Genomic DNA, 21,759 nt, shown 5'->3' with positions numbered 1-21,759 from the left:
AACAAAATTAAATTTGGATTTTAATTAATGCAAATTCATTGAGCTTGGGCTTTTTTGCTATTCTTGTTTTTACAAGAATTGGTAATTAATTTCACTCACACTCATTTGATTAACTATGATCATTCTGGTCACACGTCCCTTTGAAGGCTAACATTGATTGATACAAGTGTTGGACTGCACAGATTGTCACAGCTGGATGGGCAGATTTGCTTCGCCAGTCTCTCTGTTCTAGCTCCTCCTGTTAGTGGAACATATGTTCCCTTGACAACCCTCTGTTAACAGCGGTTCTGGTTAGGTGTTGTTTGATATCCCGGAGAGTAGGTCTGGTTAATGCCCTGTCGTTTTTAACCCTATTTAAATTCTTCTGGAAAATCAGTTTGAAGTTTGGGAACCTCGCATCTTGCCAGTCACATTGTGTGGACATTTTATGGATTGTCCTGCTAAGTATGGCATCAAATGGTTGCATTTCTGCATTTAACACGTGTTCCTTTTAAACTCCAAATTTATCGCCTTGTTTAATCTTCCTTCTCTCAGATTTATTACGCTTTACATCTTACACTCACTACCCTCAGGACCGCAAAAATCTGCAGTTCCTCATTTCCCCCCAACCTAGCCCTCTTTCCAGAATCTTAATAGACAATTATTTACTTTTGAAGTGTATACACTGGAATTTAGAAGGATGAGGGGGGATCTTATTGAAACATATAAGATAATTAGGGGATTGGACACATTAGAGGCAGGAAACATGTTCCCAATGTTGGGGGAGTCCAGAACAAGGGGCCACAGTTTAAGAATAAGGGGTAGGCCATTTAGAACGGAGATGAGGAAGAACTTTTTCAGTCAGAGAGTGGTGAAGGTGTGGAATTCTCTGCCTCAGAAGGCAGTGGAGGCCAGTTCGTTGGATGCTTTCAAAAGAGAGCTGGATAGAGCTCTTAAGGATAGTGGAGTGAGGGGGTATGGGGAGAAGGCAGGAACGGGGTACTGATTGAAAGTGATCAGCCATGATCGCATTGAATGGCGGTGCTGGCTCGAAGGGCTGAATGGCCTACTCCTGCACCTATTGTCTATTGTCTATTGTCTATTGTCTATTGTCTATTGTCTATTGTAGGCAAGATTATTCAAGCGAGAGTTAGATATAGCTCTTAGGGCTAACGGAATCAAGGGATATGGGGAGAAAGCAGGAACGAGGTACTGATTCTGGATGATCAGCCATGATCATATTGAATGGCGGTGCTGGCTCGAAGGGCCAAATGGCCTACTCCTGCACCTATTTTTTCTGTTGCATTGTAATAAAGCCCAAATACTTTACAATGCCAGCCATATCAGCTGGTACCTTGAAAAATTTTGGGTGTGGACTTGATACAATTTATACCGATTTTATTAAAATGTGCCTATAAGTACATTTGTCTTTGCCGTGTCACTCCAATTCCTGCAAAACATGCTTCAGGCAGTTTATATTTTCTTATTATAGTCTTATGCTCAAATCAGTGAAAGGTAATGAAAGAAATTATTTAACACCTTTAATGAACTAAAGAATTTCACAGCCCTTACCAAGCAATGAAGTCATTTTGTGGTAATTATTATAATGTAAGAAGTGTAATGGCTATGAAGGAATGCCTCATGAGACAATGACTGTGCTTTCTCACAGCTACCCACAGTCTTAATGATGAAATATAAATGGTTCTTAAAGAGGAAATGCACTTACACAGCACAACAATAATAAAATTTATTGCCCTCCTCATAGTTTAGTCTAAAGATATGGAGAAACAGAGATGCATCGCGGAAACAGGCCCTTCGGCCCATCGAGTCCACACCGGCAGCAATTACCCCGTACACTTGCACTATCCTACACACCAGGGACAATTTCACAATTATTGACTTACAGAAGCCAATTAACCTGCAAACCTGTACGTCTTTGGAGTGTGGGATGAAACAGGGGAAAACCCACGCGGTCACAAGGAGAACGTATTAATTCCCCACAGACACCATCAGCAGTCAGGATTGAACCCGGGTCTCCGGCGCTGTAAGGCAGCAACTCTACCGCTGCGCTACTGTGCCGCAGGTTTGTAGGTTAATTGACTTTGGTAATTCGGTAATTATAAAATTGTCCCTTGTGTGTAGGATGGTGCTAGTGTGGGGGTCGCTGGTCGGCGCGGACTCGGTGGGGCAAAGGGCCTGTTTCCACATTGTATCTCAGTATGTCCATATCTCTAAACTAAACCATGAGGAGGGCTGCAGAAAATGTCATTATTATTGTTGTGCTGCGTAAGTGCTCATGTCAATTCAAGGAACTTTTCTGATTTTATTAGTCTTTGTGATCATATTATTACAAAGCAGAATGAGGGCAAGGTTTATGCTCACATAATGGATGGTGTTCAGGGACTTCTGAATGTCAGGGCATTTGTTGATTGTTGCATCAACCGGCATTGATCCATTTCTTCTCTGTTCTCTTCTCTGTTCTCGGGTTACCAGAGAGTGGATGGTACTTTGTGCACTTTGACAAATTATGTACTTTGTGTGATGCTTCACGAACCATGTGATGCTGTGAATCTGGCTCCTTTAAACGGCCATACACCGATCAGCCAAAACATTGTGACCACTGACAGGCAAAGTGAATAACATTGGTTATCTTGTTACAATGGCACCTGTCAAGGGATGGGGTATATTAGGCAGCAAGTGAACAGTCAGTTCTTGAAGTTGCTGTTGGATGCAGGAGAAATGGGCAGGAGTAAAGACTTTGACAAGGGCCAAATTGTTATGGCCAGACGACTGGGTCAGAGCATCCCTGAAACGGCAAGGCTTGTGGGGTGCTCCCGGTCCGCAGTGGTGAGTACCTACCGACAGTGGTCCGAGGAGGGACAAACTACAAACTGGCGGCAGGGTGTTGGGCGCCCAAGGCTCATCGATGCGCGAGGGCAACGAAGGCTATCCCATCTGGTCCGAACCGACAGGTCTACTGTGGCACAAGTCACAGAAATTTTTAATGGTGGTCACGGGAGGAATGTGTCACAATGCACAGTGCTTCGCACCCTGCTGCGTATGGGGCTGCACATGGGGGACCAACAGCATATTAGGCAGGTGGTCATAATGTTTTGGCTCATCAGGCCGTAATGTTTTGGCTGATATCACTTGGTTGCTTACTTACCTACATGGTTTTGTATTTTACAAGAAACCTGTTTATTCTCTCCAGGATACTGCCTGTCCTGTTGAGTTACCCCAGCATTTTGTGTCTATTTACAAGAAACCTATCCTGGGCTTGTAATGGCAGAAGTCAGAATTTCAGTGCATCTCTACTGTAATTTTCATGTTTTACTTGGTCTTGTCAGACCCATAAAGACGTTGATCATTTATTCCATGGGGACGGAAAATCACTCATCCACTTATGCAAATATAAATGTGGTTTTACTGCCATTCAATGCAGCATCGCTCTGTACTCTAATAAACAACAATATCAATAATATTTCAGATTTCCTTCTGGCATGGGAAGCACAGCCGATCTTTCTTCATGTTTTCCATAAATTTCTCCAACTTATCAAGGGAGGCTTTCAGTGAAGTGTAAAAACCAAGTAGGTTCCATTAGTGGACACAAGGAGTTGCCGATACTGCAATCTTACTTAGAACCCAAAGTGATGGAGTGACTCAGCAGCTTAGGCAGCATCTCTGGAACACAGGGACAGGCAATATTTCGGGTCGGGACCATTTTCAGAGTCTGAAGAAGGGTCTGATCCACAACAGCACCGACCCATGTCCGCCACAGATGCTGCCTAAACCATTGAGTTAATCCAGCACTTTGTGTTCTATTCTAGATGCCATTATGTCAAGTGGTGGTTCGTTATTCCTCCTCACTACTTATGGAGCACCGGACGACACAAAGGCAAGGGCAACCAGGCAAGAATTCATTGCCACAGACAGCTGTATAGGTCAAGTCACTGGGTATTTTTAAATAAATTGACAGGTTCTTGATTAGTAAGGGTGTGAAAGGTTATGGGGAGAATGGGATTGAGAGGGAAAGATAGATCAGCCATGATTAAATGACGGAGTAGACTCGACAAATAAGCTTTGAGGTGGTAGTTTTGGGTTAGGATGGTAAAACAGGAAGTTTCTACAATAGAAAATATATTATAGTCAGCAAGAATTACATGTAAATTATTACCAGTGCATAGATATATATAATCAAAACTAATGTTAAACAAAGGTCAAATGTAGAAACAAGGAACTGCAGATGCTGGTTTACAAAATAAGACACTAAGTGCTGGAGGGTCAGGCCACATATCTGGAGAACATGGATAGGTGACGTTTTGGGTCGGGACACTTCTTCGGGCTAAATGTGTGTGTGTGTGGGGGGGGGGGGGTTGGGGGAGTAGGGGTACAGAAAGTTGGAAGAGAGGAGGGGCAGGTAGTAGGTTGATACAGGTGAGGAGGTTTTTTAATAGGCAGATGGTTGGAGAAAGGCTAGAGATGAAAAATCAAAAGCCGTGAAACAAAAGGATTGAAAAATTATGATTTGTGAAGCTAGAGGAAGGAATATGGGTGGAGGGGGAGGCGGAGGGGAGAAATAAGTGCGAGTATAGGTAGGGCAGAGTAAAGAGTGGAGGGGGAAAAGGGGAGTGCGGGTAAGAAGGGAGACAATGGCCCTTGAGGTAATTCCAACTATTGTATTGGTGCTGAAACGTTTGACATTAAGATTTCTTGTCACACGATACTATGTTCAACACGGCAACCTAATCCTGGTAGCCGTGCTTTATCGATAACACTTGTTTAGTTTTCAAGATATTTTAATAGATTTTGAGAGCACTGTCTATTTGTGTTCTGTTCATGATTCTGAGATGACAGTTCAAATCTGGGGTAGATGCAGCCATGAATCCATTAGAAACCTTTTGCCAAGCTTGCAGTGTATGTGTGTTATCTTGAGAGGATGCTTTTCCTTGACTTTTCACCATTTTTATGATTGAATTGCAATGAAATACTGCTTGATCATCATATGTTTGATACAGCTTTGAATTCGCTCAGTGACCTCAGTGATCGTGTTCATGATCACGCAACTGATAAGTTGCTCTGTGACCTCTTCTTCACAACTGTTTGGAGGGCGGCACGATGGCACAACATAGAGTTGCTGCCTTACAGCGCCAGAGATCCGGGTTCAATCCTGACCATGGGTGCTATCTGTACGGAATTTGTACGTTCTCCCTGTGACCGCGTGGGTTTTCTCCAGGATCTCCAGTTTCCTCCCACACTCCAAAGGCGTACAGGTTTGTAGGTTAATTGGCTTCAGTAAGATTGTAAATTGTCCCTAGTGTGTGTAGGATAATGTTAGTGTACGGGGATCACTGGTCGGCGCGGACTCGGTGGGCCGAAGGGCCTGTTTCTGCGCTGTATCTCTAAACTAAACTAAACTAAATAAGGCTGGTTGTAGATATTACATTGAAGGCCTCCACGATATGCAACAAACTTTGAGTTGAATCTCAGCATGACACTAACATAAATTATATAAAAACTCATGTTGACGCTTGTATTTGAATATCATTTACAATTATAACTTGTCTACAATTATCAAGGGAGCACAAACTGTGAGATGCAAATATTCACTGCTGTCTGGCCAAGTGGTCCTGATAAGTTTCCAATACTCATGAGATGTTGAGACTTCTGGTGGGCTCAGTTTGCAGAATAATAAACTTTTTGCCTAACGGTTGAGTTTTCCACATGACTTACATTGTTTTCTCTTAGCTGGACATTCCACCATACGGGGGAAGATCCAGCACAATAATATCACTGTTTTAATTTTTGTTTATCCTGCTGAAGCTGGCAATTTTGAATGTCCTCCGCTGACAGTTTCCAGTCAAAGTTCAGCCTGTTTTTTTTTTCTCTCCTCTGATTCTATTCCTAGCAGAATCTTTCCATCTTTCTCCATCAACTCATCTATTCTCTTAAAGTGACAATGATCTTCCTAACTCCATTCCATACTCTTTTCGAGACTTTCTGAAATTCTTTTAGTCATAGAGTGATAGTGTGGAAAAAGCCCCTCGGCCCAACTTGCTCACACCGGCCAACATGTCCCAGCTACACTAGCCCCACCTGCCTGCGTTTGGTCCATACCCCTCCAAAGCTGTCTTATCCAAGTGCCTGTCTAACTGCTTCTTAAATGTTGGGACAATCCCAGCGTCAACTACCTCTTCTGGCAGCTTGTTCCATACACCCACCACCCTCCCCCACCACCCTCCCCCCCCCCCCCCCCCCCCCGTCACCTTAAACATATGTCCTCTGGTTCGCCATTCCCCTACACTGGGCAAGCATTTTGTGTCCTTTTATGTAAACAAGCATCTGCAGTTTCTTGTGTAAACTCCACCTTTCCTTGATCAATGTTAGCATTTGCATATCTTTCAATCATTTGTTCGATATCTATCTATATCACTGTCTATATCTCGTTTCCCTTTCCCATGAAATGTCACCTATTCCTTTTCTTCAGAGATGCTTCCTGACCTACTGAGTTACTCCAGCTTTTTGAGGCCACCTGCAGTTCCTTCATACGTAGACACAAAATGCTGGAGTAACTCAGCGGGACAGGCAGCATCTCTGGATAGAAGGTCGAGACTCTTCTTCAGACTTCAGAGTCTAAAGAAGGGTCTCGATACGAAACGTCACCCATTCCTTCTCTCCAGAAATGCTGCCTGTCCCGCTGAGTTTCTCCAGTATTTTGTGTCTAACTTCCACACAAGTATTTCCACCCATCTTTCAACACAACAACCTTGCCATTCTTGTGCCGGCACGGTAGCGCAGCGGTAGAGTTGTTGCTTTACAGCGAATGCAGCGCCGGAGACTCAGGTTCGATCCTGACTACGGGTGCTGCACTGTAAGGAGTTTGTACGTTCTCCCCGTGACCTGCGTGGGTTTTCTCCGAGATCTTCGGTTTCCTCCCACACTCCAAAGACGTACAGGTATGTAGGTTAATTGGCTGGGTAAATGTAAAAAAATTGTCCCTAGTGGGTGTAGGATAGTGTTAATGTACGGGGATCGCTGGGCGGCACAGACTTGGAGGGCCGAAAAGGCCTGTTTCCGGCTGTATATATATGATGATGATGATGTTGAAGGTGACATCCCTTCCTTTGTTTGACCCCCACCAGCCTCTGCCGCTCAATGTCCAGCTGTAGAGGTCCCATGGACCACATGGCACTGCCCACAGACCACATGGGACTGACCAGCAATGCAACAAAAAAAGGTGAGCCATGCCCTGCATTAAGTCACCATGCATGACGACCGAGCCATTGTGCCGTCATGTGGAGCGCGGTGTGTGCGCTGTCGCCCGGCCTATCACCGAATGCCGTGCCGCAACCCTGCAACCAATCTCCAAGCTAGACGCCCTTCCTGCATCCCGATTGGTCGGAGGTGTTTGGAAAAAGGACCAATGGCATCGACGAAAAGGTGTATGGGGGGGGAGTGCGGGCGGGCGGGCCGGGCCAATGGGAGAGGGCGGAGGGGGGGGGGACGCGGCCAATGGAGAGAGGGGAAAAGCGGGCGGGCAGGGCCAATGGGTGGGGGCGGGGGGGGGACACGGTCAGTGGGGGAGGGCGGGCCGGGCCAATGGGGGGACGCGGGCGGGCGGGCCAGGTCACGTGTGGCGGTTTTGGCGCTTTTTATTCGGGTGGGGCGGGGCTGGAGGCAGATTGGCGCCGAGCGCGGGAGACAAAGAGCAGCGAGCCGGGGTAAGGGCAGCCGCGCGCGCGTGTGTGTTTGTGTGAGGAAAAAAAAAAAAAATTCTTATAGTTTTTTAAAAAAAAATGTGCATATTCAAGTTCGTAGTGTTTGAATTAACTTTTTTAAATTTATAAAGCGTTAAATTATGGTTTAGGTGGCCGTGCAACAGATCAGGCAGGGGTGAATGCACGATGCAGCCAGTGTGGGCCAATTCCATCTGATGCAGGAGGAACCAAAAGCGTTTTAAACCTATTTGTCACCGCGCTGTATGGGCTGCTGATCGCTTCTTTTGTTGTCATTCTCCAGTTTGTCTCGATGAGGTGTTGATTAAAGAAAAGGGAGGAGGTTGGCTTCTTTGAACCAAAGAAGACGGTGTTTTAAGACGAACCGTTGATTTTTTTTTTGAGGGAGGGTGGAAGGCAGACGTTAATTATCTCAAATTAGAAATTTAAGTCGTTATTTTCGTTTGCTTCCACTGAAAGAGGGTGACATTTATCACGAGTTATTGTCCCGGTGTACCGAGGGAATGGCGCTTTTTGTTTTGTGCCAGACATTTCAGGGAGAGAGGTGGGGTGGAGGGTTCTGGAAATGTCGAATTATGTCTTGCCAAATGTCATTTGCTAAATTGCACCAATGTGTGTTTTTTTTTTTAATATAAAGCCGTTTTTATTTGTAAGGTCTGCACCTGTTTTGAATAATTGCAAAGCCCTTTGTTTTTAAATCCTCAGCCGTCGAGTGTGATTGTGCTTTCCATTCCAGCGCCGCCCAATGCAATGTGTGGCTTTTGTCCGTCAAAACAACAGTAACTCTTTGTTCTGAAAAATAACGTTTCCAGATTGCCTTCTCTCTGCCTCTGCACAAAGGAGGTTTTATGAATCTTTTAGATCTAGAACTGCAAGCAAAGCACTCATTCCATGATAGCATTTGTGTAAATAGTGTGTTGTTGTTTTGCTGCGAAATAAAGGACATCGTTTGACTGGACCAGTTTTTTTTTTTTTTCTTCCCAACCTATTTCAGTCAATGTCGAATAGTATCGCTGCTTTTTGTGTCCATTCAACGCTGATTTTACTTGCAAATTATTTAGAATATTGCTAAAATTGATTTAAGAGACCGCTTTCAATTTATTTTTTAGTTGAAACAGATTCAAGATTTTTCTCCCTTATCTTTGGGGTGTTGTCTGCCGTTCTGTTCTCAGATCTTCATGTTATCTGGTTTAACCAGAAAGTTAATATTTCTGTTGGCTTGGATAATAATTTAATAAATGTGAAATGTTTTGTGGCTGCGTATAAAGATAAGAAAACAGTGCCATTGGGTATTAATGTGTGCCCTGGAAACTGAATATCTTATGCGTCTTAACGGAATGAAATAATAAACATGTTTTCACATCTGGCAGACTCGCTGCATTTCCACCACTTGATCTTGGCATCAGGTGGCGCTCTGTTGCTGTCTGGGTTTCGACTGGTATTCCTAGGCATTATGTACAGATACAATTCCATTGTCCTTTGGGGGTTAATTTTGTCCCAGAAGGAATGGTGTTAAATTGTGTTGATTATCTTCAGGTAATAAATAAAACAATAGATATCCTTCAATGTTGAGATTGAAATTGTAGCTGGTTACAAAGATCGTGATTGTAATTTGTTTCTGTGTAGAAACATCTAGAATTTTCCTTCAACGCTACTGCATTCAACTGTACTTCACATATCCAACTTGAATGTCCTGTTAAATTAGGCAGTAAAATTACTCTTATCAGCCAATAAATCCATGTGCTTTTTAACATTAAAAAAAATATTGTCTATCAGCTGGGAGCAACTTCTGAATACACAAGATGTGAATTCAAATTGGAATGAATACCCATTCCTACCTTAGTTAAATCAAATTTCTGATGGGTTTCTTTTGTCCCTTACCTCCCTCATTCTGATTGTCTGTTTCTTGTTCCAAGTGTTCATATCATTAAATATTTCCACTGCTATTGATTACCAGACATTAAAATGTTTCTATTTACAGCTATGTCCCTGATCATTGATTTTTTTTTCCCATTCTACAAAATGGTTTACTTGCCTCCGTATCAGACATGGGAACACAACGGCACAGCTGAATACGTTTCTCTGGGGGGGGTGGTGTGTGATTGTTTCAAGTGGACAAATACACTAAAGTATAATTGCAGGTGTCCTACAAACAACAATTTTGAGGGGCTGAATACAACTTGAAGCATGTATTTTAATCTTGGCTGCAGGCAATTACTATTGCTATATGGCTCAATTACTAAAGTCTCTAGTTTACCAGACTACACCCACTCCCTGAAAATAAAAGATTTCTAACATGCTCAAATCCAAAATAAGAAGTCCATAGCAACATTGAGTTACAGGTTCATCAGAACTAAAAGTGAGAAATCAATTTAATTTTATGTTGCTGGAGCTTGGAGAGATGGATGAGACAATCCACCTAACAGCTTAACTTTTTTTTAAAGAGTCAATTTTAATTTTAAGTCCTTCCCCTATGCAAATCAATAACTTGGTTTACTGTTGGTTACAAATGCCCAACTGGAGAGCAGTCATATGCAAATTAAACATTTGAGGGTAAGATTGGTTTGTCAAATGGACATTTTAGGAATGGCAGCATCTGCCTCATAGTAAACTTAATAATAATAATACATTTTATTTATATAGCGCTTTTCATATACTCAAAGACGCTTTACAGAGATTTTGAGAACATAGGGAAATTAATAAATAGATAAATAAGTAAATAAATAAATGAACAGAGAAAGGAGACAGTAGGTGAGGTGACCTTCAGTGGTTGAAGGCAGTACTGAACAGGTGAGACTTCAGCGATGTTTTGAGTGTGGGGGAGTCTCTAACGGTTTGGGGTAGTGAGTTCCATAGGGTGGGAGCAGCGATGGAGAAAGCCCTGTCCCCCCAGGATCTGAGTTTAGTCCGGATGTGGGGGGATAGGAGATTGGCAGCGGCAGAGCGGAGGGTGCAGGTGGGAGTGTGCCTGTGGAGGAGGTCGGTCAGGTAGGATGGGGCCAGGTTATGGAGGGCTTTGTAGGTTATGAGGAGGATTTTGTACTGGATTCTCTGGGGGATGGGGAGCCAGTGGAGTTTATAAAGGACGGGGGTGATATGGTCACGGATCGAGGTGTGTGTGAGTAGACGGGCAGCGGAGTTTTGAATGTATTGAAGTTTATTGATGATTTTTGAGGGTGCGCCATAGAGGAGGCTGTTGCAGTAGTCCAGACGGGAGGTGATGAAGGCGTGGATGAGGGTTTCTGCAGCTGTGGAGGAGAGGGATGGACGGAGACGGGCAATGTTTTTGAGGTGGAAGAAGGCTGTCTTTGTGATGTGTTTGTCGAAGGAGAGGGTTTGAACTTAGGTGCTTGGACATTGCTGGTATGTCCAATTCTCACTATTTTCCTTGCCCCCCCCCCAACAAAAAAAACTGGAAGTACTCAATCATTGCTGGAGACTTCAAGGCAAAGCTTGAATATTATTCCAAACGACCAGCAGCATCAGAGGATCAAACAACGCTATGCCACAGCTGTCAGATGCCAAGCACTCCATCGTTCACTTGCACTTTGGAAATTCAGGCTATTTGGCTGTGCTCCTTTCTGCATACAGGCGGTGATTGAAGAGTGCAGCTTAGGCAAAGGATTGTACAGAGCTGGTCAAGAAGAGGCAGAGGAGTGTCTTAGTGGCTGTTTGGACTACTAGACTAAGCGATTTATTCAAGGACTGGGCAATGGACCTGAACAATCATTCATAACTTGAGGTTATGTGTGAAGGAGTGTGTTCCTATGAAAATCATCTGAATTCCCCCCCCCCCCCCCCCCCCCGAGCATTAAGCTTTGCATAAAACTAAATATCTGTTGAGGGCTAGATCTGCAGCATTCATATTGGGAAATTCAGAGTCCTATAACAAGTCCAGGCACAACCTCCAGAAGGCCATTGAGAATGCAAAGAGACGCTTCAGGGCTCAACTAGTGGCTCGTACAAATGCTAAGCAACTGTTGTTTATTTGTCATCTCTTCCTACAAGGGAAATGGAATAGCTTGGATGATTGCAACATGGATCTCCTGGATGAGCTCCATGCTTTCTACTTTATTGGAAAGAGAGAACAACCATGTACCTTCAAACACCATGATCATGGTCTGAGGATGAAGCAGAGCATCCTTCAGAGTGAATCCTCAGCATGTGGCCCTGAGTGCACCTGGTTGCATTTTCAACTGGCAGGAGTATTCATGGGCATCTTTATCTTCTCATGATGACAATCTGAGGTCCCCAACTGCTTTAAAAGAACATCTATAATACTACATCTATAATAGCTCTTCCAAGAGGAACAAGATAATATGTCTCAACTGCCAATAGTTGGCATTTGCACGAGTGCACAGGTTGCTTTTACCACAAATTGACTAGTGCTTTGGTAATGGTTTAGACTTACTCCAATTTGCCTATTGCCACAACAGATCACAGATGCAATAATAACATGGGTTGGCTGTTATTCATCAACACATCATCCCTTTCAAACTTGGAACTGGGTTTCTGCCCATCCCTATGTAACTAGAACCTCTACTTATCGGCATAATAGATGGGCAACTCCTTGCTGTCCATTGGCATGAGCACAAAGGAAGCTCACCAATGCCTGTACTTCTTTCAAGCGTGAGGATTTTGGCATGTGGCTGAATGCTTTATCAACAGCGGGAGAGCTTGTTGACTGGTAGCATCAGTCAGTTTTGGGATTTAAATGCTCAAGAGCAAAGGCTGCAGAAAGTGGTAGACTTTGCTTGGTCCATTGCAGGTACTGACCTCCACCATCAAAAGGATGTACAGGAAGCATTGCCTCAAACAGCTACGGTCAAAGACCCACACCACCCTGGTCACGCCACGTTGCCACTATTACTGGAAGACATGGGAGCCTGTAAACTATTGCCTCTAAGTTCAAGAGCTGTCTCGTCAACCATCGGGTTCTTGAAGCAGCCTGCACAACCCCACCTTGCCACTGATCCATTACAGACCTTGCATGAGTATGATTGCTCTAAGCACTTCCAGTTTTTGCACTATCTTACTGCAACAAACGACTTTCTTTTTTCCACTGGATATGTGGAAAAACACATTCATTTCTAATTGAAATTGGAAAGGCACTTGAAGCAGTGGCTCCGAACCTTCATCCCCACCCGAAAATTGATCAAACATCTGGATTTGTAGCCCATATTTTAAGATGACATGATAAATGAATAGACAGCTTTGTAAAATGAATCGTGTTTTTGCAATGCCTTTTGGCTTCGTAGCTATTGATCACAAAATCAAAGAATGAAATGTTTTAGATGCCTTCATGGCCCAAGTTGGGAACCAGTGATTTTAGAGCGTTCTAACTACCCACTTTTTATATACTGGCAAACATCCCCTATTTAACATTTTTTGGCCTCTTATCTTGTATCCTTGTTGGTGTCTGGCTTTGCAGTCCTTGAACGCGTATGTAAACAGTATTTTGAGAAACTAATTATTGAACTTTATCTTGTTTTTGGCACACAGTAAAAGACACCTGGAAGCTAACGGCTAATCCTGACCTGTTCTGTCATGGCATCTGCTTCGGAAGGTAAGAATGTACAACTAACTTTACAACTGTTTAAGTGTGCAAATCTACTCCATGAGAACATAATCAGTTTTTAAAAACTTGTGCCAGTTGTGCCAATCTAAATTGGTTACTTTATATTTTGGGGAAAACTTGCCTAATCTAGTTTGGATAGATCTTGAATTGTAGTTCATGCACTGAAATGGGTATCAACAGAAAATTGACAGTATGATCTGCTGAATCTAAACCACTTTCCCACACCACGCTCCAAAACTGCAATATAATTGTCACATTGCCAGCAATGTTTTGAAATGCTAGATCCAATGTTAATCAGTAGTAGACTGTATAACAGGTGTGCTTTTTCAGTTTGGACCAATATCTATTGGTAATCCACTTTGTTTTTATCACAAAATTATGTGGGGGGTTGATGTATTTGTCATTGGTTTGTCAATATTAACCTCAGTTATACTTGTGACTTAAATTCAGATATTTCAGTTTATCTATTTTTAAATATTAAACAATGTTTTTCAGGCATCAAAGTGAAAGAATTGGACAAGCGTTCCTCAGGCCAGGCTTTTGAATTGATCCTGAGCCCACCAGCTGTTGAAGCTATTCCAGAATTTCCTCTTTCTCCCCCGAAGAAAAAGGAGCTTTCGCTCGAAGAAATCCAACGCAAACATGAAGCTGCAGAGACCCGACGAAAGGTACACTGTTTCAGTGTGTAAACTGAAGTATTCGGTGGTCTGCTGGGGACTATGGATTTAAAACTAAATTTGCTAGGCTGCATAGGGGCACCAAGGCGTGCCTTTGAGGATAAAATTGAAGTATTTTGAATTTGAAGCGTTATATTTTTTACAGTTAACTAGTTTAATCAATTTAAACTTGCAAGTGAAATTCTGATACCAATGTTATGGATGTGATTTCTGTTTATTTTGAATCTATTTACTCTATTGTAAGTTGCCAGAACTTGATTTGTAACACTAGTACGTTATTTGTACACATTAATTCCCTGACAGTACATCCTTGGCTAATGAATCCCATACAATTTACTAATCTGTCAGCTTAGCTTCTGCTTTGATAAACTACATATCCCTGACAACATGACCGCAAACAAACTGTTTTTTACTATCTTTGTATGTGCATTAGCAGCTTTTTCTGCATCTGTCCCAACATGTTTTCCAGGTCACTACATGCATGCATTCTTGTAGGCTGAAGATCTGATACAACTTGTCTGAGTTAATTTCCATTACTGCCATATCAATCATCCAGGATATCCAGTTGAGTTTGTATCCATATTAGAGTCATAGAGCTGATCAGCCCTACTTGCCCATGCTGACCAACAGGCCCCATCTACACTAGTCCCAACTGCCTGCATTTGACCTAATCCTGTCTCATCCATGTACCTGTCTAAATGTTTCTTAAATGTTGTGATGCAACCTCTGGCAGCTCATTCCATATACCCACCAACCTTTTTTGTGTTTAAAAAAAAAAAAAATTACCCCTTGGGTTCCTATTAAATTTTACCCTCCACACCATAAACCTATGTCATCTGGTTTTCGATTTTGTCTACTCGGGACAAGAGACTGTTTATCTGATCAATTCATCTCAGTTTTGTACACTAATCACCCCTCATCCTCCTGCGTTCCAAGAAATAGAGTCCTAGTCTGCTCAACTGTTCCTAGTAGCTCCGTCTACGCTGCATCTGCGCCCGGGATGAGGTGTTTCTCACTAGGGCTTCAGAGATGTCCTCGTTCAGGAAACGGGGCTTCCCCTCCTCCATTATAGATGAGGCTCTCACTAGGGTCTCTTCTACATCCCGCAGCTCCGCTCTTGCTCCCCCTCCCCCCACTCGCAACAAGGACATAATCCCCCTCGTTCTCACCTTCCACCCCACCAGCCAGCGGATCCAGCAAATCATCCACCAACATTTCCGTCACTTACAACGGGACCCCACCACTGGCCATATCTTCCCAGCCCCTCCCCTCTCTGTGTTCCGCAGAGACCATTCCCTCCGTAACTCCCTGGTCCACTCGTCCCTTCCTACCCAAACCACCCCAACCCCGGGCACTTTCCCCTGCAACCGCACGAGATGCAACACCTGTCCCTTTACCTACCCTCTCAACTCCATCCAAGGACCCAAACAGTCTTTCCAGGTTTGACAAAGGTTCACCTGCACCTCCTCCAACCTCATCTATTGCATCCGCTGCTCTAGATGTCAACTTATTTACATCGGCGAAACCAAGCGCAGGCTCGGCGATTGCTTCGCTGAACACCTGAGCTCGGTCCGCATTAACCAAACTGATCTCCCGGTGGCCGAGCACTTCAACTCCCCCTCCCATTCCCAGTCTGACCTTTCTGTCATGGGCCTCCTCCAGTGCCATAGTGAGGCCCACTGGAAATTGGAGGAACAGCACCTCATATTTTCCCTGGGCAGTTTGCAGCCCAGGGGTATGAACATCGACTTCTCCAATTTTAGATAGTTCCTCTGTCCCTCCTGACCCCTCCTTCCCAGATCTCCCTCTATCTGCCTGTCTCCAACTATATCCTTCCTTTGTCCCTCCCCCCTGACATCAGTCTGAAGAAAGGTCTCGACTCGAAATGTCACCCATTCCTTCTCTCCCGAGATGCTGCCTGACCTGCTGAGTTACTCCAGCATTTTGTGAATAAATACCTTCGATTTGTACCAGCATCTGCAGTTATCTTCTTGTATTAAGGAAGAGAGCGCTGGTGAGCTTACTAACTGCAAAGGGACTGGCAGGCCAAGGAAGACCTCCACAACTGATGACAGAAGAATTCTCTCTCTAAAGAAAAATCCCCAAACACCTGTCTGACAGATCAGAAACACTCTTCAGGAGTCAGGTGTGGATTTGTCAATGACCACTGTCTGCAGAAGACTTCATGAACAGAAATTGAGGCTACACTGCAAGATGCAAACCACTGGTTAGCTGCAAAAATAGGATGGCCAGGTTAGTGTTTGCCAAGAAGTACTTAAAAGAGCAACCACAGTTCTGGAAAAAGGTCTTGTGGACAGATGAGACGAAGATTAACGTGTATCAGAGTGATGGCAAGAGCAAAGTATGAGGAGAGAAGGAGTTGCCCAATAGACAATAGACAATAGGTGCAGGAGTAGGCCATTCAGCCCTTCGAGCCAGCACCGCCATTCAATGCGATCATGGCTGATCACTCTCAATCAGTACCCCGTTCCTGCCTTCCCATGCCCCCTCACTCTGCTATCCTTAAGAGCTCTATCCAGCTCTCTCTTGAAAGCATCCAACGAACTGGCCTCCACTGCCTTCTGAGGCAGAGAATTCCACACCTTCACCACTCTCTGACTGAAAAAGTTCTTCCTCATCTCCGTTCTAAATGGCCTACCCCTTATTCTTAAACTGTGGCCCCTTGTTCTGGACTCCCCCAACATTGGGAACATGTTTCCTGCCTCTAATGTGTCCAATCCCCTAATTATCTTATGTTTCAATAAGATCCCCCCTCATCCTTCTAAATTCCAGTGTATACAAGCCCAATCGCTCCAGCCTTTCAACATACGACAGTCCTGCCATTCCGGGAATTAACCTAGTGAACCTACGCTGCACGCCCTCCATAGCAAGAATATCCTTCCTCAAATTTGGAGACCAAAACTGCACACAGTACTCCAGGTGCGGTCTCACCAGGGCTCGGTACAACTGTAGAAGGACCTCTTTGCTCCTATACTCAACTCCTCTTGTTATGAAGTCCAAAGCATACCACCTCATCTGTGAAACACAGTGGTGGGGGTGTTATGGCCTGGGCATGTATGGCTGCTGATGGTACTGGCTCACTTATCTTCATTGATGACACAACTGCTGATGGTAGTAGCATAATGAATTCTGAAGTATATAGACACATCCTATCTGCTCAAGTTCAAACAGATGGCCTAAAACTCATTGGCTGGCGGTTCATTCTACAGCAAGACAATGATCCCAAACGTACTGCTAAAGCAACAAAGGAGTTTTTCCAAAGCTAAAAAATGGTCGATTCTTGAGTGACCAAGTGAATCACCTGATCTGAACCCAATTGTGCATGTCTTTTATATGGTGAAGAGAAAACTGAAGGGGACTAGCCCCCAAAACAAGCATAAGCTAAAGATGGCTGCAATACAGGCCTGGCAGAGCATCACCAGAGAAGACACCCAGCAACTGGCGATGTCCATGAATCGCAGACTTCAAGCAGTCATTGCATGCAAAGGATATGCAACAAAATACTAAACATGACTACTTTCATTTACATGACATTGCTGTGTCCCAAACATTATGGTGCCCTGAAATGGGGGGGGGGTGACTATGTATAAACACTGCTGTAATTTCTACATGGTGAAAGAAATGTATAAAGATGGCCTTTATTAAAATCTGACAATGTGCACTTTAACCACATGTGGTTTTTTACTATTCCAAATCTCAAATTGTGGAGTACAGAGGCAAATAAGTAATTGATGGGTCTTTGTCACAAACACTATTGAGGGCACTGTATAAGCAAGTTCCTGTTGGTATAGTAACTAGCATAATGTAATATTTAAGCTTGAGTGACAATGTGGTCTTTAATTTAGTTTATATCCTGACTTTTTCATTTAGTTGCATGAAGCAGAGCTGCTGAAACAATTGGCTGAAAAACGAGAACACGAGAAGGAAGTGCTTCAGAAAGCTATTGATGAAAAGAACAACTTCATAAAAACAACAGAAGATAAACTGACCACCAAGATGGAAGCTAACAAAGAGAACCGTGAAGCTCAACTGGCAGCCAAACTGGAGCGCCTACGTGAGAAGGTGAAGCTAATGCACTATTGGGGGCGTGGCTGTTCTGCAGCTGCGGCTCACCGGCAGTCTCTCGTCTTTTTTTTGTTTTTTGTCTATTGTCATCGTTTAATGAACGTTTTGTTCTATTTTTAACTCTGTTTATGTGGTGGGGGAAACCTTTTTTCCAATCTCCTCCTCAACAGAGATGCGACCTTTACCATGTCGTATTTCCGTTCGCGCTACGGCCTAACATCGTGGAGACGGCGGCCTCCAGCTGGGATCGACCTTGAAGACTCCGGTCGCAGGGCCTGGACTTACCATCTCGGAGGCTTCGGCCGTGGGCCCTGCAGACCGCAACATTGGGAGTTCGCAGGTCCCTGGCTGGCGACCGGCTTTCGGGAGCTCCAGCCGTAGCAGCTTCGGCCGCCCCGAAGCGCGAGGTTTGATCAACCCGCTCGTAGGCCCTTCATCGCCCTGCGTGGCCTGGCCGTGGCACTTTCCATCGCCCAGTGGGGGCTCAGGACCTTCATCGGCCTGCTCGGCTCGGCCTGGGACTTTCCATCGCCCGGTGGGGGCTTCAAAAGTCGGGAGCCTCGATCGCCTCGTGGCGCCATGGGAGAAGAATGAGGAGGAGATAATGACTTTTCTTTGCCTTCCATCACAGTGAGGGTGTGCCTGGAGCAATCACTGTGATGGCTGTTTGTGTTAAAATTTGTATCTGTGTGTCCTGTGCTTTTTTGTTGTCTACTGCCGGACCCTGACGTGAGAGGACGCTGGCGCTGTTTGTTCGCCGCTTCTCCGTCAGGATAGTTTGTTTGTTTTTATGTTATGACTGTTTTTGTAAAGCGCTTTGAGCACCTGGTAAAGCGCTATATAAAATAAATGCTTATTATAATGCATGTCTTTTAATAGTAGTTGTTCCATGTAAATTATACTTGGTTATAACAACAGTGTTTTCAGAATGCTTCCCATCCCCTTTTCTGAAACCAGTTTAATGTGATTTAAGGAGTCCATTGTCATGAAAAAAACTTAAGTGAACAGTTGAGCATTTTCAGTTTATCACAATTCTATCCTTTCACTCATACCAACTGGAAAGCAAGAGCCATGAGCTTTTAAAGCTAATTCACGCCCTGATATAACTTAATTTAAACGATGTTATCCCAGAGCTGAACGGGCAGAGTTTCTTTTATTTAGAAATTTCAGTCTTGCATCTCTTTACATTTACCTTAATTTGACAATGTAATCTGTAGTCTGTACAGCAACTTGGTACAGGTGCTCCTCAACTTACGATGGGGTTACGTTCCGAGAAACCCATCAGATACTGAAAATATTATAAGTCGAAATGCATTTAATACGCCTGACCACGTGGCCGAAAGCAAGCTGTGGCTCGCTTGGGGTCGCTGCCATTTGCACCATCGCAAAGTCAAAGCATTGTAAGCCAGGGAGTATCTATAATATAAGTGCTACCAACCAAACAGTAGGAACTTCAACTGGTCAAGTAGAGTTTGAAATATTCACCAGTGCAGCAAGTACAATGCTTGCAACATCATGTGTATTTGGTTAACACAAAACAAGTTATAGAACATGGTGAAACAAAGACTGTATAAAACAAGTCCATAGTAGTGCAGGAGGTGGTCTGCAGTTTTCTGTTGAGGGAAGATTACTGTGCAAATCAGAAAGAACCCAATGTGTAGGAAAGTAACTATTTCTGAACTTGGTGAAATGCTCTCCACCCCTCACCCATTGAACTGGCTCATGCTCTTGTGACTGCAAAGACCATTTTGAATTATTTATATTTTTATTTTCTTTTAGGAAAAGCGGATGGAAGAAGTGAGGAAGAGCAAAGAGATCAAAGAAACTGAAGGCTAATTCCTTCCCCGCTTTTGTTTGGAATCAGTTTTTTTTTTTCAAACATCCAAAGATGTTTTTAAATGGCCAGTGTCGTTATGGAAATTCATTTGTAAATGCAATTGTGTAACAGAGCCCAACGCTCTTCAAAGAAGGAAGGATTGTATTTGTATGCTTTCCATCTTTTTTTTGTAAGCATTCTTGTTGGTTATTTCCTGATGTAGATACTGAGCTTTTTTTTTCTACTGGTAGTGAATTGAATGGGATTGCTGGTTCAGGTTGGTGTCTTTGTGAAAGTTTAATTTCCAGCATGCTTTACTGAGGTGTTACACGTTTAGTTTGAAAGTGTGTAACTGTATAAACCTGCCTAACCTGTTGCACCTGTCTTAACTTCAATAAAACTTCACAATTGCTATTGATTTCCTGTTTATTGCCTTTGGCTTTTAGCTGCATTGTTCAGTGCATTATCTTAATTGTACATCTGCTATCTACTCAAGAAGGGTCTCGAACTGAAACGTCACCAATTCGTTCTCTCCAGAGATGCCTGTCCCGCTAAGTTACTCCAGCTTTTGTGTCTATCTTCGGGTTTAAACCAGCATCTGCAGTTCCTTCCGACACATCTACTTTCCTAGTCTTCTAAGATTCACTGATTCATGTGTACTTGAATTCTTCATATGCTGGATAAAACAAAGGGCACTTTGTGGAAGTTTTTTACATTTTGAAATGGGATGGATCCAAATTGAATGGTTATTAAAAGGTTGATTTTTATGGGATGGGGAGGAGTGGCACAAGAGCCATGCTATGTATGGAGTTTAGCAGCTGATGGGTCACGGGAAGGTTAAAGATAAATGGCCAAAGGTTGTTGTATGGGTGGAGAATTTAAGTAAGGCATTGAAGAATTTTGTATTACTTGTGAGCTGATGTTTAAACCTGGAATATGGGCATTGTATTTGGACAAACTTGTTAAATAAACATATGCAGTCCAGCAGGGGCTTGGTTATTAATAGTGATTTAACATTTGGATGTTTTGAATGGAGATATGGGGGGGGGGGGCAATTTATTTACTGACAAATTGACCAGTTGCCGAGTGCAAATGGTATGGATAGTATTCCCCGGGGTAGGGAAGTCTAGAACTAGAGGACACAAGTTTAAGGTGAGAGGAGAGATATTTGAGAGATTTTTTTTTCACAGTACAAAGCGGTAACTATCTGGAATGAGGTGGTGGAGGCAAATGCAAATACATTCAACAGCATTTGGATAGGTTGGATGAAAAAGCATGAAGGGATATGGGCCAGATGCAGCCAAATGGGATGAGAGTAGGTCGGTATGGATTTGATCTGCTGAAGGGGGCATGCTTCATGGCTCTGTGAATTTTATGATTTTAATTGAGGTTGTTAGCTTAATTGAAAAGCTTAAATGAGAAAACAGGTGACTACAGGAGGTTTGCAAGCAATGTTTTTCCAATGTAGGGAAAATTCAAGCAGACATAAACTGGAAATGTATAGCATGAAATGGAATCCAAGTGACAGTGATTAAAATTCAACAATGTGTCCCTTTAGGAATCTAAAATCAACATTTGGATTGCTTCACATTGTCAATAGCTGTATGCTGCAACACCAGGTACCATGAGCCATTAGTCCGACCCAATTCCCTCTACACTGAAACAAGCCCAGCAATGTTATCAGTTGTGGCAATGTTGGCATTACAGATTGAGCAAGTTTTGAATTGTCAAATTTTATCAGAACAATTGTCCTCTAATTGACTTAAATATCATTTCTGGCATAAAGGTAGGGCTAGCAGTCCCATTATGGGCATGTGTGTGATCAGTAAATATCCATATGTTCTTGTCATAAAACAGATCATCACCTAACTTGTCTTCCTTTCAGCAATG

At 43.4% G+C, this 21,759-nt stretch overlaps 1 protein-coding gene across 2 annotated transcripts; it reads left to right on the top strand.

Annotated features, from left to right (window-relative positions):
• Positions 1–7,639: 7,639 nt before the first annotated feature.
• Positions 7,640–20,283, top strand: LOC144606603 (stathmin-like). Of its 2 annotated transcripts, none has more exons than XM_078422874.1 (5): positions 7,640–7,697; positions 13,215–13,278; positions 13,786–13,958; positions 17,859–18,050; positions 19,833–20,283. In XM_078422874.1, exons 2-5 carry the CDS (start codon positions 13,260–13,262, stop codon positions 19,887–19,889), a joined length of 441 nt encoding a protein of 146 aa, XP_078279000.1. In that variant the 5' UTR covers positions 7,640–7,697; positions 13,215–13,259; the 3' UTR covers positions 19,890–20,283. The 2 variants fall into 2 exon arrangements, with proteins under 2 accessions (XP_078279000.1, XP_078279001.1); XM_078422875.1 differs by lacking the exon at positions 7,640–7,697 and adding an exon at positions 7,707–7,729.
• The last annotated feature ends 1,476 nt before the right edge of the window (positions 20,284–21,759 follow it).

The sequence above is a fragment of the Rhinoraja longicauda genome, chromosome 27, assembly GCF_053455715.1.
Source record: "Rhinoraja longicauda isolate Sanriku21f chromosome 27, sRhiLon1.1, whole genome shotgun sequence".
NCBI lineage: Eukaryota > Metazoa > Chordata > Chondrichthyes > Rajiformes > Arhynchobatidae > Rhinoraja > Rhinoraja longicauda.
This window is presented reverse-complemented; position numbering and strand designations above follow the sequence as displayed.

Bases quoted from the DNA above. Each gene is read 5' to 3' on its own strand.
- LOC144606603 (XM_078422874.1), top strand. The intron at 13,959-17,858 runs GTACACTGTTTC...TTTTTCATTTAG, and splicing joins CTGCAGAGACCCGACGAAAG to TTGCATGAAGCAGAGCTGCT. The intron at 18,051-19,832 runs GTGAAGCTAATG...ATTTTCTTTTAG, and splicing joins TGGAGCGCCTACGTGAGAAG to GAAAAGCGGATGGAAGAAGT.